A 16,825-nucleotide genomic window follows, 5' to 3' on the forward strand; every position below is an offset into this window, starting at 1 on the left:
CTAGACCTTTTTTTTCTTCTTTTAGGGATTCAAAAAAATTTCAAAATCAGATGATCAGACTATTTTAATTCTTGCAAACACTCACACTAGATTTTTAAAAACTGCAAAATTCCAAAATCCGTTTTTAAATTTTTTCAAACACGCATTCAGATTTTTGGAGATGAAATGGGCCTGGTATTATCCCAGACCCAGTTGATTTTTTCTCAAGCATGCATTCATATGCTATGTTTGATTGGATTTGTTTTGAAGTTAAAATATCTAAATCTCGAACTCTTGATAGGTTTCATTAACTTCTACTTCTCTTGGTCAACAAGGAGACATCTTTCTCGGGTAGAAGTGATCATTCATGACATTCAAGTTTTGAGTGGGAAATTCCAGTGTTGCGGCTGTTCTTTTGTTCGTAGGAATGGTAATAATGTTGCCTGTGTGTTGACGGGCAAGGGTTTGAGTGATTTGGGGTACCGTTGTGATTACTTGGTCCCTTTCCTAGGGATGACGGATTTCTCGATTGACGTATCCTTTTGAATTATTAATAACATCTGTTATCATGGTGGCGAAAAAAACAAAAAACAAGGAGACATCTTTTTTGAAGAAAGTTGAAATAAATAGCATGCCATGGGAGACTTTCTTCTACTATTTAATAAAACCTCACATCAATGCCCTAAGAATCTGTTTGGATCATCTAATTTAGAGTTGTTTTGTTTTTATAACAATTAGTAAGAGGGAAATGAAAAAATGGAGCGTCTTATCCACCAAAACAACTATTAATTGATATATTGTCTAAGGACATTTGGGCAATGGAAGTGATTTTGCAAATTAAATAAGTACTTATTTTTTGAATTAAATGTAATGTATTGGGAGAGAATGATCACCTGTCTCGTAAAATAAAAAATAAGTACTTAAAAAATAAGAATCTCAGTGGAACGGGGCCTAAATAATCTTGAGTTTCTTCACTTAGCATTCTCTTATATTTCTAGTTCTCTTCATGTTTTTTTCACTTCATTCATACCAAACTCATGGATAAGTTGTCACCACTTTTTCTCTGCTTATTGCCCTTTATGGTATTACTTGTAGAAATTGAAGCAATGAGAGGAACCTATAAGCCTCAAGGTAGCCATGTCAAGCTCTTTGTGTTTGGAGACTCATATGTAGATACCGGGAATACCCCAAAGCCCTTCTCTAAGGCATGGAAACCCCCATATGGGATAACTTATCCCGGTAAACCAGCCGGCCGCTTCTCTGATGGCCGTGTCCTCACTGATTATATAGGTTCTCTCTTTCTCTCTCTCTCTCTCTCTAAAAACACATAATTGCTTACATGATAATTAAAATTGTTGCTCACAAGGCCAGTCTTTAGATTTCGTTTCTTATACTTTTGTCTCCTCCTGCAATAAAATGGGTTCGTCCATGTTTATTACATCTTGTGATTCTAGTTGCCGACGCTTATCAATATAAACTTGAGAATTTGTTTGGGAAATTATTTTTCGCAATGGTTTATACACGGTTATTAATTGTACCATATGTATCGCTATTCATTTAATAACTTTACTTACCTATACAACGTTTCCATGGTTTGTAATTCGTGTGACACAGCTCAATTTCTCAGTATACCATCTCCGGTGCCTTATCGGCAAAGGAAATTCGGGAAGAAGCTAATCCGTTACGGTATGAATTTCGCTTATGGAGGGGCTGGTGTTTTCGACACATCAGTCCGGCAACATAACTTGACGACGCAAATCAGTAATCTGGAGCAATTGATTGCGCAAAAAGTGTACTTGAAAAATGATATGGAATTCTCCATTGCTTTGGTATCATTGGCAGGAAGTGACTATGCCACTTATCTGAACAACAAGGGAAGCATATGGGTGAGTGCAGACTGTGCAGTTAAAACTAGACTTCATATATATATATATCGTCATTACATTGAAAATAAACAGTACAATAGCACAACAATAATCGGCGAGCGCAACCCAAACTAGTAGATATGGTCATCATAGCATTCATCCCCATTCCCAGACCTAGCAGTAGACGGGCGGATCGAAAGAAAAAGCAGGAAAGAGGGTCCATTTTGTCCCGAATAAAATGATCCAATTGGTTTAGTAGGGCGGCCTAAGCACTAGGCCATTAAAGCCTCCAATTTTGCCGAGCGAAAAAAAAGGGGCCTTACTTTTATACATGTATGTGTCTATACTATAAGTTTTGACTTTTTTTTGATCGAGAGCTAGGGACGTTTCACCTTTATTTCGCTTTCTATTAAGTTGCCCTATACTCCTTTAAGAGCATCTCCAACTAAGGAGGTTAAAAGTGGCGATGTCAAATTTGATTTTTGAAGACTTATGTGTCAAATTGTTTTATTTACGTATGTCAAATTTGACACGACACCTAAACAATTGATTACATATGGGTTGGAGTTGGTTCAAATGTCAATTCATCCACATGGCATGCTATGTTAGTCATGTTTGACCTCCTAAATTGAAAATGTGGTACAACTCCAGAATTTACGCTTAGGAAAAGAGAATTTAATCAAGTTGGATAATATTACCTTTTTTTTGGTTATTGGAAATAGTATTACCAATAACAAGCAGTTACGCCAAGCAGCCGATTCGGCTATTCATTTTGGCAATCGATAGCTTGGATTTTAATCCGAGCAACGGATGGTTCAGATTGAAGATGCGGTACAACTCCAGAATTTACGCTCAGGAAAAGAGAATTGAATAAGTTGGATAATATTACGCTTTTTTTGTTGTTGGAAATAGTATTACCTTTTTGTTTTCTATTGGGAGGAAAAAAATATGCAATAAGTGGGACTGGAATCAAGACATGACACCTAGAACCTACTAACCTTAAAAAATCTTAGTTCGACACAAAAAATTTCATTAATCAATAAAAATTACACAGTGTTTGTATAACGGTCAATCATCAGACTATTTCGTAACTCCTGAGTATTCGATTCAATAAGGTTATACACATCTCGGCATCAAAAACAAAATTTCATGGATTTTGGCTACGAATACAAAAACTAAAAATCTCTTTTTCTAAAAAAAATGAATGAAAGCTTTTTAGATGAATCGATGATGATCGACAATCGGATTAACTATTACGCAGCTGTATTTTGTATTTTAGGGTTTCCCGGGCTTCACGGTAAAGCTCATAAACCAGTTGGTCTGGGACGTGAAGCGGATTCACGAGTTAGGAGTGAGGAGAATAGGCGTGGTATCAATCGAGCCCATGGGCTGCTTGCCTGCGTTCACCGGGCCGGCGTCGTTTCAGTACTGCGACGAGAACGTGAACATCGCGGCCCAATCTCACAACCTGTTATTGTTGCAAGCTCTGAACCAGTTGAGGATCGGGAATGGGGCCCGCCAGGGTTCTGATATTGACATTGTGGTCCTCGATCTTTACACTGCTTTCATGTTTGCCCTGGAGACAACAGGTTATTACTTATTACTACTACTACTAGACTACTACTAGTAGTAATCTTCCGAATAGTCCCATCCCCATGCATGAATTTGCACGTAGAGTACCTCTTTTTCATGCGAAAGGGTAATCGATCAGGTTTGGTTATAAGTGAAAGAGCATTCCTGATCAGTGTCGGTCTTGACCCCAAACTTGACTGTCCACTTACAATTAAGTCATAATAAATAAAAAGATATACAAGTCCAAAAAAATAATTAAAATGAAGGGGCTTCCTTTTAAGCTGAAACTAATTTTTTTTGGTGAGTTTACAATTTTTTTTCCGCACATTGTGGGGGGTTGCCCAAGCCCAGAGGCTTGTGGGGCCTACCTCGAGGCTAGCTCTGCTACTAATCGATTAACATTTCATGAAAAAAGTAGTCCTTCCGTCGCATAATGGATGTGATCAGCACTTTATTCAAAACTTTGATAAAGTTTATACATCTGTTCTTTTATAAATTTTTATGCAATATAATTCTTTTGTAATAAACCTGATTAATTAATTAGTTCTAACAGAGAAGGTTTCTTAAATACTAAAAAGCAATGCAAATGTATATAGTATGGACAACTTTAAGATGCATAAATGCTAAATTGTCATCTGTTTTGGGACGATAAAAATACAAATGTAGAAGGTTTGATCGGTTCTTAGTTTTTTCATTTATAAACCACGCTTTTTTTATTGCATGTTCATCATGATTGATCACTTCAGCTGAATGGGGTACTTCCTTTACGTGTACTACCATACAATTTAAGAATTGATTTGGAGAAAATTCTGTTTGTATACATTTTTCCTCATGGATATTAATACTTGTAAGTTCACCTATTATTATTCTGAAATAAAATTTACTATCATTTTGGTATGGAATAAATGAATCGCAAAATATTACAACAAGAATTTGACCCCCCCAAAAATAAAATAGAAATTATTTCAAATAACCTACCATGCTCCCAGTTTTTCATTCCCCATTTCTCTTATAGCACACTCAGATATGCTATGTGTGAGACTCTAGTTAAGAGCATCTCTAACTAGAACATGCATGTCCTTTATTTGATTCTCTAAAATATATATGTTTTTATTTTTATTTTTAGTCTCCATACTTGAAGACATCAAATTAAATAATAGGCCTCCTCTTTATATAGAAGATACATATTACTCATAGTATGTACAGAGGCGGAAAAAAATCTCCCGCAGTGTGGTCAATATTTAGAAAAATATTTGATCTTCTTCTTATTTGCTAATCTAAAATTGAGTATGTTATTCCAACTAGAAAAATTATTGGTGATTGATTGACAATATTATGAAAAAATATCTTGATAATATTCTTGACAATATTATGAAAAAATTGAGTATGTTACTCCTATTTTTTTGTAAATACTTTAACATCTGTTCCACTATATATGGTGCGGCGCAGGACAGTCATTGAGACCCTGTTGTGTGGGGATGGGAAACCAAGACTCATGTGGGAGCCAAGGTTATAAAGGAGAGAAGAGGTACACAGTATGCAAGGATCCTGCTAATTCATCCTTCTTCTGGGACATGGTGCATCTCTCGCAACATGGTTGGGCTGCTATTTACTCGTTCCTCCAATCTTCTTCTCTTCACCAACTCCGCTATTAAGGACAGTTAATTGGTTCATTCCATAAAAGAATGGAATGGAAACTGCACGTACTAACTAATTAGGATAGTGATTAGTGTAAAATAAAAAAAGTACATCAATATCTGTGAAATATTTTGAAATTTGTGAATGTATGCTAACGGCCGGGAATATATATATATATATATATGTGTGTGTGTGTGTGTGTGTGTGTGTGTGTGTGTGTGTTGTAATTCTATCATTTTGTATGTTATTTGTCTATTTAGTGATCTATTAAGCGGAGATAGGCAACAGTACTGAAGCTGTGACGGAATAATCAGATATTTAGAGGGTTTACTCAGAAATTTGAGAATAGTGCTATACAATGTCACATAGATGGTACGTAATAGTTACTATAATCTTTAAAATTCGATCAATCTATTATGTAAATCCTTGGCAGAACGGAGTGGCCGAATTTTAAAGGACTATTGGTAATTTTTGAGGGAAAGTAAGGGAGTTGTGAGTTCCAAATTTAGATATGAAAATGGAGATTATGCTTCTTTTTTTCTTAGCAAAAGAATTTTATTAATCTCTGAAAAAATACATACAAAGATTAAAAGGACAAGCGCATCCGAAGAAAAAATTACTAATCTGAGGCTACTTGAGACCCAAAACGTTGGCACGAGACCAACAAAAAATGACCAAACCCAAATCCTAAAATACACCCTAAACAGCCACCAATACCAAAAAAAAAATAGCCACCAAACAAAGAGGACGCTTTATAGACTGATAAGCACCTAAGATTGTATAATATTGGTGCTTAAGTCCTCCAGTTGGTTGCATTTCTACGTATAAGTTATCATTTTTATTCAATATTGCACGTAAGTATTTTTTTAAGCGTTTTAGGTAAACCGCGAGAATAAGACGTGTTTTGACGCCAAGGACGATCCCCGAGGATAACCAAGTGCCCGAGGCCTTGTGGCATTGTTCCACCAAGTCCAAAGAACTGAGAAAAGAAGCATCGGAGGGTGCCTGGGATGTTTTGAAGGCCAAGGGAAGAATCTGGGGATGAAACTGCAGAAATCAGAAATGGTATCGATACCATCAAGAGCCCTAGAATTCTAGCCGCGGGGGTATCGATACCCTTTTGGACTGGTATTGATACTAGCTCTGCTCGTCTAGAATTTTTTTGTTGCCTTTTCAACCTTTTATTTATGAAAAGTTTCTTTTAGTAGCAAGTTTTTGGGATATTTTTGTGGTATGTGTAGAGAGAGAAAGCCCATGTATATAAGGCTCTCTTTCTCACAAATTAAAAGTTAGTTACATTTTGAGTTTAAGTATTTTAATTCCTAGGAGCTCCATTGTTGTCTCTTAAGCTTTTTAAGTGTAATCCTTCAAGAACTCAAGTAAGTGTTGCTAGTTTGTTATATATTTTCTTAAGTACTAAAGTTGTTTGTATCGTTGAGATCCTTCATAATATCAAATTAGTTTTCGTTTCTATCGGTTAAATCTTATGCCTCAATTTCTTACCATGCTTAGTTTTTTGAGTATGTGTGAGTAGTCGATTAGGCTTGGCAACAGGGTGAATAACGCCTCGTGACTTAAGTTAATCTTGCTTTTCTCAACTCGAGACTTGAGGTTCAGTTTCGAAAATGAGAAAGGTTTGCCTTTTATGTAACAAAACTTGGTGTTGTTAATCTTCGGTGATCATGTGCTCGCACACATGGTTCCGGAGTAATGTCACGCCTTGTGTTTGCAAAAAGAACTAAAGAACTTGTTCGCTTTCCAAACTACGCTTCTAGTCTTTTATTGGTTTCGTAGCTAAATCTTCCGATTGATAGCCTATGTTGTGTGATTCAACCATGTTTTCATTGAGAAGAGTTGGATGACTTAAGTTACGGGTGTCAGTAACTCCAACGTGCGCGCCTTGCCGCCTTTAATTCATAGCTCAAACTCATTTTCTAGTCTTTTTCATAAGAGCATTTCTCTCCTTTCAAAGCAAAATCAAAAGTTAGCTGTCTAAACGCCACAAACCCATAAACTTACTTCTGATCAAGCTATTCAAAGCTCTATTTGGGTACAATCCCGATCTTATCGGATATTATGTTGACAACGACCTAGCCCTATGCTTAGGGTATTCAACCTTTTTCAACTGTTAGGCTGAGCCGAAGCACAGACACAACCACACCAAAGAAAAAACAACAGCCACCACATACATTGGTGAAACCGAAAAAAGACTACAACCTCAAAATAGCCACCTAGCCTCTACAGCAAAAAGGAAGACGAAGCATCGGAAAAACAGCAACAAAACAACCTCAACAATAGCAAACTATCTCTCACCAACAAAACAAGTGAAAAACCCAGCAAAGCAAAATTGGCTAAAGAAGCAACCGAAACCAAAACCACAACAACCGCAGTAGGACACAAATAGCAAGCTAACAACAAAAAGCAGACGAATACCCAAAAAGAATAGAAGAACAAAATCAAAACTCCACTGAGATGGAGACACCTTCATCCATATCATCAAAGCCATCAACAATGCCATCAAGCTTCTTATCTTACATCTCTTCTAATTCCTCCAACTCAATATATTTTTTAATGTTCACTCTCTCTCCGCCGTAATACTTTATGCCAAGAGTAGTGTCTATATCCATAACTTACGAGCTTGCTTAATTAAGAGAGAGTTTCTATTGCATATGTCATGAGAAGAAAGAAAAGAAGTAGGAACCTTTTTATATTTCTTTAACATCTTGGCCTCCTTTAACCCAAATTCGGAGAGAGATTTCTTCTTTCTAATCTTTCTTCTCTATCTATCCAACCTCTCCTCTCCAAATTTTCAATAGCTTGGTGAATAGATCTCTCTCCCGGGATACTAAGTTCATCGCTCCTATCCTTCACATCGCTCTTAACCTTCATAACGGGCCTGAAAAGAGGAGTAGGACTAGTAATAGCTAGATTGACACTCTGAGAAGGAAGAGTATCTCAAAGAGACCAATCCATCAACCTTTCCTCTATGAACATCACGGTTCTCGACAACAATAGTATTACCTTTTAAATTAAAAATAGTATTTTGAGTACCTAAAATTAAGATTTAGAGACCCATGGGTTAGAGATATATGCTCTAACAGAAACTGGAAAGTTATTGGATGCTCCAAGAATTAGATAGCATGTGGTTCTCCAAATTCAAAATGATTGGTCCTTGAAGTGGGACCAAGCAACTTTTACCTAGCTGGAGCTTGTTTGTTTGGAATATCTTTGTTGGTTTTGGTTTTTGAAAAGAAAATTTCAACTTAAAAAACACTTATTACTCATATTTTCAATCATTATTCTCATTAATTTCTTTCTACACTTTGCAATAATTATTCTTATTTCTCTCTCTATCTCTCCACTAATAACCCTAGCTATACCCTATTTCTCTCTTCACTCAATACCCCAAAAACCAATTTCAGAAATTCTAAAAAACACATCCAAACGCAGCCTTGCACATGGTTCCCAATAAATTGGTTGTTGGCGTTGAGAAGAATTTTTCAACAAAAAGCTGTGCGAACAAGTTACGACAAGAAAATAGGATCCGGTAATTAGGAAACAAACATTACAGCGGCAAGAAATGTGAAACTTTGGAACAAGCATAGACTGCTAGGTAAGGAAATCTCTCTCTCTCACACGAGGTTCATGTCCACAATTGCAAAAATAAAAATATTTTTTATTTTCTTTTTGAAATTAGATAAGAGACGAATTAGAAACCTTTTTTTACGTTTGGTCATCTATTGTAAATAATCTTCCTCTCCGACTGGACCATCTAGCTAGTCGGTGCATGAAAAATGACATGAATGCGAAAGGTGACCCCTCAAGTTTTAAATGGATGTACTTTTATGGCTTGGAAAAACTCTGAACACATGAAAAATGATTTTAGAATTTTATTTGTTGATTGGCTAGCTGATTTTGAAGTAAGTGGAGGACTTGATACAGGGAGGCGTATAAACTACAGAAACGAACATGCAACAAGAAAATCACAAACAATATAGATTTAGAGAAATGCTCTCTAGATTCTTTTCATTCAATAATAATCAATAACTGTCCAAGTTTTCAAATAGGGTTTTTTTGGTGGGTGATTTTTCTATGATGTAAGTTGCATTTCAATTTATCGAGCCAAACTAGGTTTGGACCGGGCTTGCTAGGCATGATAACGGAATTTATGCTTGCATGCCCAACCCACCCAATTACTAAATTTCAACTGAAGTTACCCTTAATTTCAGTAATCTATCCAACTAGTTAATATATGAACAAAGAACAATTAAATTCCTAATTCATAATACTCAGAAATATAGATCAATCATTTACAAACTATCACAAATTAGAGTTTTCAGTAATCCATAAGTAGAAGTATAGCTAAAGTTCTAAGTTCCGACACAACCATGCATAAACAACAGACCATGTCACGTTGAAGTCTTAAAAGTTCAATACGCTTATAAAAGAAAAAAACAATTTCATACAGATTCGGCCGGCCGGCCGGCCGCAGGCTAGATTCAAGGGTATTCTAAGTTTACAGAACGGATACAAAAAACTGTATTCAACATGCGAAACACCCAGAAAAAATATGCGGGTCGGATTGGGCGGGACCGGTGGAAAACTTACCAGCACGCATGCCATATCTCACCTAAGCTGGGAAAGTTTTTACTATGGTATCGTGTGGAAAACATAATTATACGTACAGTTTCTCTCTCTCTCTCTCTCTCTCTCTCTCTCTCTCTCTATATATATATATATATATATATGTATAAAAAAACACCTCAATATGTTTCTCTCTTGCAATTCCTTAATCCTTATGAGAACTTCTCTTTCTTCCAAAACCTAGTCTCTCTCAGCACTTAATTTATGGCAAAGCCATTGACATACCTCATGATATCTTTCCCCCTTTTCCTTTCCTTAGCCATTCCATCAGGTTAGTCAAGCTGGTTTTCAATATATGTCTCCTTACTTATTGTAGGTTGGGGTTCCGCAGATATTCGCTTACGTGTAATATGCGTGAGCTAGAGAGGTGTGATTGGTCGATGATTAGTAAGGGAAAAGAGGGAAGTAATCTTGTAGGGTGAGGAAAAGGGCAAGAGGTATAGAAGAGACAAAGGCAGCGTGCCTCTTGCTTCTTTTTGCGGGGCTAACGTCTGGCTTTTTCCGGACTGAATGAGTGAGGTCATCTTTTCTCTGGGGAAGAATGTTCTCATTCCTCAAATTCAATGCTCACACACTCTCTCTCCAGAAAAAGTCAGCTCTGTCAAATCAGGAAGAATGTCAGGGGTATTTATAGGGCGTCTGGGCCTAGATCAGGCCCAATACGATGCTCCTGTGAAACCTCAACATGTGTCCTTCCTGTACCTCTAGGTCTTGGGGAAAACTCGTTCTTTCGAGGATTCTTTTCCGCGGAAGAGCTTGAATCCCCGTGACGCAACCTCCTTCCCAAGCCACCAAGTTACAAGAAACTCCCCTATTCCCGCTGGAGCAAGGTCGTGACCTGCGGCGATCGCGCTCTTGTCGCGGAGCTCTTCCCGGACCTTGCCTCGCAGCACAAGTGAAGCTCTGGCAACCCTTTAATTATATATTTCTTCATAATTGGTAAACTTCGTTGACTCGCGAGACTTCACCCGTGGTCCTCTGCTGCTAACGTTGTCTTGGGGCTCACTTTCCCCTTTCCACGGAGCAGGCTGACTTCCGCTGACGCTTTCCGCAGGTGCTTCCTTCCATTTTTATACACGTGTTCTTTCTTAATTGGATGGTCAAACCTCCTTCTTCAAGTTAAGGTTTGACCAAGGTCTTCTTTCCACGCGGCATCCGTTGCCACGTGTCCATTGCTGGTTGGTGGGTCAAACAGTCTCTCTTGATCGAGGAGTAATAATTTTGACCGCATCTACACTTATTATATCTTAGACATATCTAGAAAATTCTTGACTGCATGAGGTTTCTTTCTTTCTTTGTTGCGAATGATGATGATAATGGCAGGGGCTCAGGGTGAGATACGGGGATTGAAACGACAACGCCGGCTTCACGATGTGAAGCTTTTTGTGTTTGGAGACTCTTATGCTGATACTGGGAATTGTCCCAAGTCTTCGGCAAGCGCTTGGAAGGAACCGTATGGGATCACTTTCCCCGGCGAGCCGGCTGGCCGGTTCTCCAATGGCCGCGTTCTAACTGATTATATAGGTTCTCTCTACCTTCTCCTTTCTTTTTCTTGTTCTTATATATATTTTCAATTTCATTTTGGTTGGAAACTACTTTAATAGAATGAAATTAACTAAAATAATTACTTTCGAGTTCTTATTAATTCCCGTATCTTGATTTTGGTTGGAGTACGTATTTGTTTCCAATTTATCCAAGATTTATATTTTTCCAATTAATTGGAGATATATTGTACAAGAATACCATGAGAATTGCATAAAGTGGTCATGTCACTGTGAACATCACGTACCGTCAATCTTGCCGGTGAAAACGCGGGCCCAACGTCCCAACAAGCACGAGTATAAATCAAGAAATTAAGAATTTTCCAATGGGAGAAGAACAATTTAACCTTTCATTCTAGATACTTGATCCGTGTGTTTTTTTTTAAGTGACAAATCGACGAGCCAAACAAAATGAACGACTTGAAATATATTGTTAGTCCGGAATGAGACTGATCATATGATGAGTGCACTAGGACTTGCTGTACGTGCTCGCCACGCAATAGAGCCAGATTCCTTTTTTATATAAGACCTAGTGACATAAGCATAGGTTTCCATGCATTATGGAAATCGTAACCGAATCGGAGCGATTCACGATCGATTCAAAAAATGATCATTTCGATTTCCGATTGAACAACCTTGGGCCTCTCTTAACTCTGAACAAAAAATTGCTCATCCCAGTTGGTGACATCTTGTTTTACCTAAAGTTATTTGAGTTTTTTTTTTTTTTTCACCCTTCAATTATTATTCACAATTAGCTATCTGTTCTCTTGGAGTACTTGATGATATGCAGCTTCATTTCTTGGAATACCATCTCCATTGCCTTACCAATTGAGAAATTTTGGCAAGAAATCATTTGCCTTGGGTATGAATTTCGCATACGGAGGGACAGGTGTCCTCAACACATTGGTCAAAGAGCCAAACATGACAATCCAAATCAATTTATTTCAACAACAACTAGAGGAAAATGTGTACACCAAACAAGACCTGAACTCCTCCATTGCTGTGGTGTCTGTTGGGGGCAATGACTATGCTACATATATGGCAACTAATGGCAGCCTACAGGTGAGTTGTTGATCTAATTTATGCCTATGTACTCATAGTTGGTGGTCTAATTCACATCTGCATGTATTGGGTAGTTTATTTGTACTGTCTCATGATAATAATTCGAATTCGTCATTTTAAAATGGACAAATCTTATCGGTCAATCTTAAGATAGAGAAATGCAAATATGATGATCGAGACTTGAAATTAATGGACTTTTTCGGAATTGGTCTATTTTTTTCAAGACAAATATGATTTAGTATTGGTATGACTAGCAGCGTCTGATTTTCAATGATTTTTTATTTGAATAATTTATACATTAATTAAGGTATATAAAATGAACAATTCGGTTCATTGAAATCAAACTAGGTGGATCATATCTTTTCTCATCACATGAAAATCACACAAGTGGATCCTAATTAAGTACTCCTTTTACATGCGTGGGGGTGTAGGGTTTCAAAGCCTTCACTGAATCTGTGATCAACCAGCTTGCCATGAACATAAAAAGGATTCATGGCTTGGGAGTGCGAAAGGTAGCCGTTACAACAATGGAGCCCCTTGGGTGCTTGCCGGCAATCGCTGCCTCAACTTCGTATCAAAATTGCAGCGAAACTGAGAATTTGATCACTAAATTCCACAACAAAATGTTGTTAAAGACCGTGCGAAAGGTGAACAAGGAAAGTGGCAATGCGGCATTTGGAATCATCGATCTCCACCGTGCCTTCTTGTCTGCATTGAAGATACAAGGAAACCATACAGGTAGAATAATAAAAGGAAAAACAAAAATCCCATTTCGATGTGAAAAAGGAGTGATATTTTTTTGAACAATGGTATGATTTGTACAGTAAAATCTATTTTTCGTTCTAAAAATACTCAAAGTAGGTTGCACGTAGGGGCGGACACTAGGGAGTGTTTAGGTCCCTATACGACTCTAAATATTTTAAAATATTATACGTATTTTCATCACTTTTTCAGGTTAATTTTAATTTTTTTAATATGGAATTAACACCTGCAAGTTGCTCGGATGAAAAAATAATCTTAAAACTCCTATGTATTAATGTATGTGTGCAAAAAAATCTATAAAATCATAAATTATAACTTACATTTTAGTCGCGTGTACAAAGTTAATTAACCGCTTTACGTACAATTCATTCTCTTCCCCGGACACAACAAGCACCAATGTATATGAATGGAAAATACTCTTTGGTACATATCAATCAATGTAAAAATACATGTTGTTCGGATCTCTGCTAGGTATAGATTCTATGTCTGCCATTGGCTGTGCCCTCTCCAAGTTTGTGGTCTCACACATGCACTCAATTTACAGGGCACTATTATTCAGTACTCCCGGTGTATACTCCCTCCCATCACACATAACATGTGGGGCCTATATGTGGGTCCCGCGTGAACCCTACGTGTTATATAAGTGAGGAGAGAGAGTATACACCAGAAGTATTGAATAATTTTTCCAATTTACACTAGATGAAGAAAACATGAATCTATCAATTAATTTCTTTTTGGGAGCAGGGAATTCATCGAAGTTTGAGGGACATCCATTGAAGCCGTGCTGCGTGGGCGTGGAGAGAGAATATTCATGCGGGAGCATAGACAAGATGAGCGGGGCCAAGAAGTACTTAGTGTGTGAGAAACCCCAGCAATCATTTTTCTGGGACATGATACACCCTTCTCACCAAGGCTGGCATGCAGTTTATTCCGCCCTCAAACCTTCTCTCCGCCACCAACTCTACTAATGCACACTGTGCCGGCCTTAGTAGTACTCCTACTGTCGTTGTTGCGGTGGACTAGTGCATGTTTACGAAAATTCTACAAGCACGTTTTGAGATTTTAGCTTTTCAAAAAGCTATTTTGAATGTCATCGAAAATTAGTAATCAACTTTTGAAATTGATCTTGGGATTCCTAGAAATTGAAAAAAGGTATAAATATGGTTCTAGAGGAGCTAGATTTAGAACGCTTTTCGAAGCAGAGTTTAGATTTTAAGTATTACAAACGCTGATGATCTTCAATTTCTTGCAATGTACTCTACTAGCTTTTATAGCTGCTCAATCATAATTTTAAAACTATATATTAAACATGGTGATCATAGGCTTCTACCAAAAGTCAAAATCTATAATTTGAAGCTATAAACTAAATTTGTTTTCGTAGCTATAGCAAACATGCATATATTGAGTGAGTAAAAAGCAATTAAAACGTTCAATGTGAATACTGTTAGAAACTATTGTATTAAACTCACTGAGATGCGACATAAACGAACATCGATCCTTCAGACATATTCAAATTAAAAAGCTTCTTCATTAAGTGTACCTTGTTCGCCGTGAACAGCTATTCGTACATCTTTGCGAGCGCATTCATGAGATCAACCATTGTTTTTTTCTTTCAATATGTTGTGCGTGCGCAACCAATTTTGCGAGTGATAACTGGATCAATCCCATCGCCTTCCGGTCAAGGATATACCACTGTGCATCGGTCTATCATTCTTTTTTCGATCTTTCCTTTCTCTTTACTCAGCAATGACCGGTAAAGATCCTTTTGATACAGATAGTCCTCTATCTGTAACTTTCAAAAGGAAAAGGCCAACCCCTCGAACTTATTGATCTTCGATTTCCCTTTTTCTGAACCCATAGCTCCCACTGAAACCCTAGATTGATTGAACCCTCTTCCACAACTTGCGACTCTGATACCAGTTGTTGGGATTAATGACGGTTGAATTACGGGCTCAAACTCACCAACAAACACAAACTCTCAGGATCTTGGAAGCTATGAATCAGATAGAAACAAACCAGAGAAATAGAAGAAGAGAAAGAGAACACACAGATATACGAGGTTCAGTAACTTACCTACTCCTCGAGAGCCACACAAGTTCACTAGAATCAATGGAGGAGACTCTCCTAGTCTTTCTCTACAAGTTGTCAAGTACAACAACTTTTTCACTCAAAAAAACTATGTTTTGAAAGTTCTAACTCTAAAACTATATTTTAGGGCCTTAAATACGTTTTCTGTCCGTGTACGACCGCCCAAGCGAAAACTTCAAAGACCTCAGGTTTTTTGCCAGACAAAACCGCCCGGTGGCTTTCAATCTCGCTTGGGCAAATTCCCATTTCTGCTCGAGCAACTCCAATTTTCACTCGGGCCAAGTTTTCAGCAAACCTTGAAAAAACTCAGGTTTTCACACCCAACAATTACTACCCAAATATTCCCAAAAACCATAACATGGTCTTTTCCCCCGTTAACCCTGTTTTTTCCCTCAATGTAGAGACCCGTATTTTCGAAAATCATTGAAAGGATTTATTAATGTTAGAATATGGAATAAAGGAGGAAAATGTGAAATTTGTTGGATTTATTTGATTTGGGGCTTAAATGATAAGGATTGAAAGTGGAGGGAGTGCAAGTGTAATTAGTGTGTGTCTTGGTGTATATATATATATATATATATATATATATATATATAAGTGTGTGTGTGTGTGTGTAGGGGATTAAAATCCCCAATCCCACTCTCTCTCTTCTTTCGATCTCTCTCCCTTTTCTCGGCTCTTCCTTCTCTCTCACTCCATCACCCAAAAACTCCACCCCAAACTCAAAACCCATGTCAATCAATCTCCAATCCATTATCTACGCACGTATTGGAGCTCGTACATCGTTGGCTAGCGCTCGGTGGAGGTGTATTGCTCTCGGTGTTGATTTTGGAAGCTAGGGCTTGATCTCTCATTGGGTTTCATTCTTCAATGTGAGGTAGGGGTTTCTTACACACTTTATATGTTTATGAGTTGATTTTGTACCTTGAATTGTGCCTATGGTTGCCATTGTTGTTGTTGTAGTTAAATCCTCTAAAATCTGTTGAGAATCTGCTCGAAACCTCTCTGTATTGATACTGGCTTTTGCCGTATCGATACCATAAGAAAATAGAAGCTTCAAAATTTCTGATTTGCTTTCTATATCGATATGCCATTTTGCTGTATCGATACTAGGAGTTAAATGCTCAAATTATTTGCTTTCAGAGCTCATGAATGAGTAAATGACTGGCATGAGCTAAATGCTCATATTATTTGTTTTCAAGGCTCATCAACGAGTAAGTGCCTGGCAGGAGCTTTGGCTCAAACTCTTAAGTAATTGGTTTATGAAGTTAATGAGGAGATTTGGTTTTGGCTAAAGGATTTTGATGAAAATTCTCCAGTACTCTTGAGTGAATCAACGATTTTTGGTATTTGGGCACAAATCAATAGATTTCGGTATTCAAGCTCGATTCAATGGAGCTTGACCCGTATTGGTTTGGTTTTGTTTTCACAAGTCATTTTGTAATTAAAAGGAAAAAGATTTGATAATTTAGTAATATGAAATTGAGATAGATTGTGGTATTCATACATGAAGTAAATGAAGTGGTTGAGAGCCTGTTGTAGGTTTGTTCAATTTGATGTGAGTTTTGTACATCTTCTAATTGACATGTGCGTCGATAGGAATCCCGATAAGAAGTTTAGAACATTGAGGTCGATGTCCGTTTGTCTATTGTGGTAAACCTTCGTTACTCGTGC

General features: G+C 37.4%; 2 protein-coding genes across 2 annotated transcripts; both read left to right on the plus strand.

The window, feature by feature from the left end:
* Window positions 1–873: 873 nt before the first annotated feature.
* LOC131319366 (GDSL esterase/lipase At5g03610-like) lies at window positions 874–5,101 on the plus strand. The gene is made up of 4 exons (XM_058349586.1): window positions 874–1,269; window positions 1,594–1,865; window positions 3,124–3,433; window positions 4,866–5,101. The coding sequence occupies exons 1-4, from the start codon at window positions 1,017–1,019 to the stop codon at window positions 5,069–5,071; spliced, it is 1,041 nt and encodes a 346-aa protein (XP_058205569.1). The 5' UTR covers window positions 874–1,016; the 3' UTR covers window positions 5,072–5,101.
* Window positions 5,102–9,830: 4,729 nt separating this feature from the next.
* Window positions 9,831–14,275, plus strand: LOC131319365 (GDSL esterase/lipase At5g03610-like). Its single transcript, XM_058349585.1, has 5 exons — window positions 9,831–9,969; window positions 11,022–11,222; window positions 12,030–12,301; window positions 12,733–13,039; window positions 13,808–14,275. The coding sequence occupies exons 1-5, from the start codon at window positions 9,903–9,905 to the stop codon at window positions 14,029–14,031; spliced, it is 1,071 nt and encodes a 356-aa protein (XP_058205568.1). The 5' UTR covers window positions 9,831–9,902; the 3' UTR covers window positions 14,032–14,275.
* The last annotated feature ends 2,550 nt before the right edge of the window (window positions 14,276–16,825 follow it).

The sequence above is a fragment of the Rhododendron vialii genome, chromosome 3a (genome assembly GCF_030253575.1).
Source record: "Rhododendron vialii isolate Sample 1 chromosome 3a, ASM3025357v1".
NCBI lineage: Eukaryota > Viridiplantae > Streptophyta > Magnoliopsida > Ericales > Ericaceae > Rhododendron > Rhododendron vialii.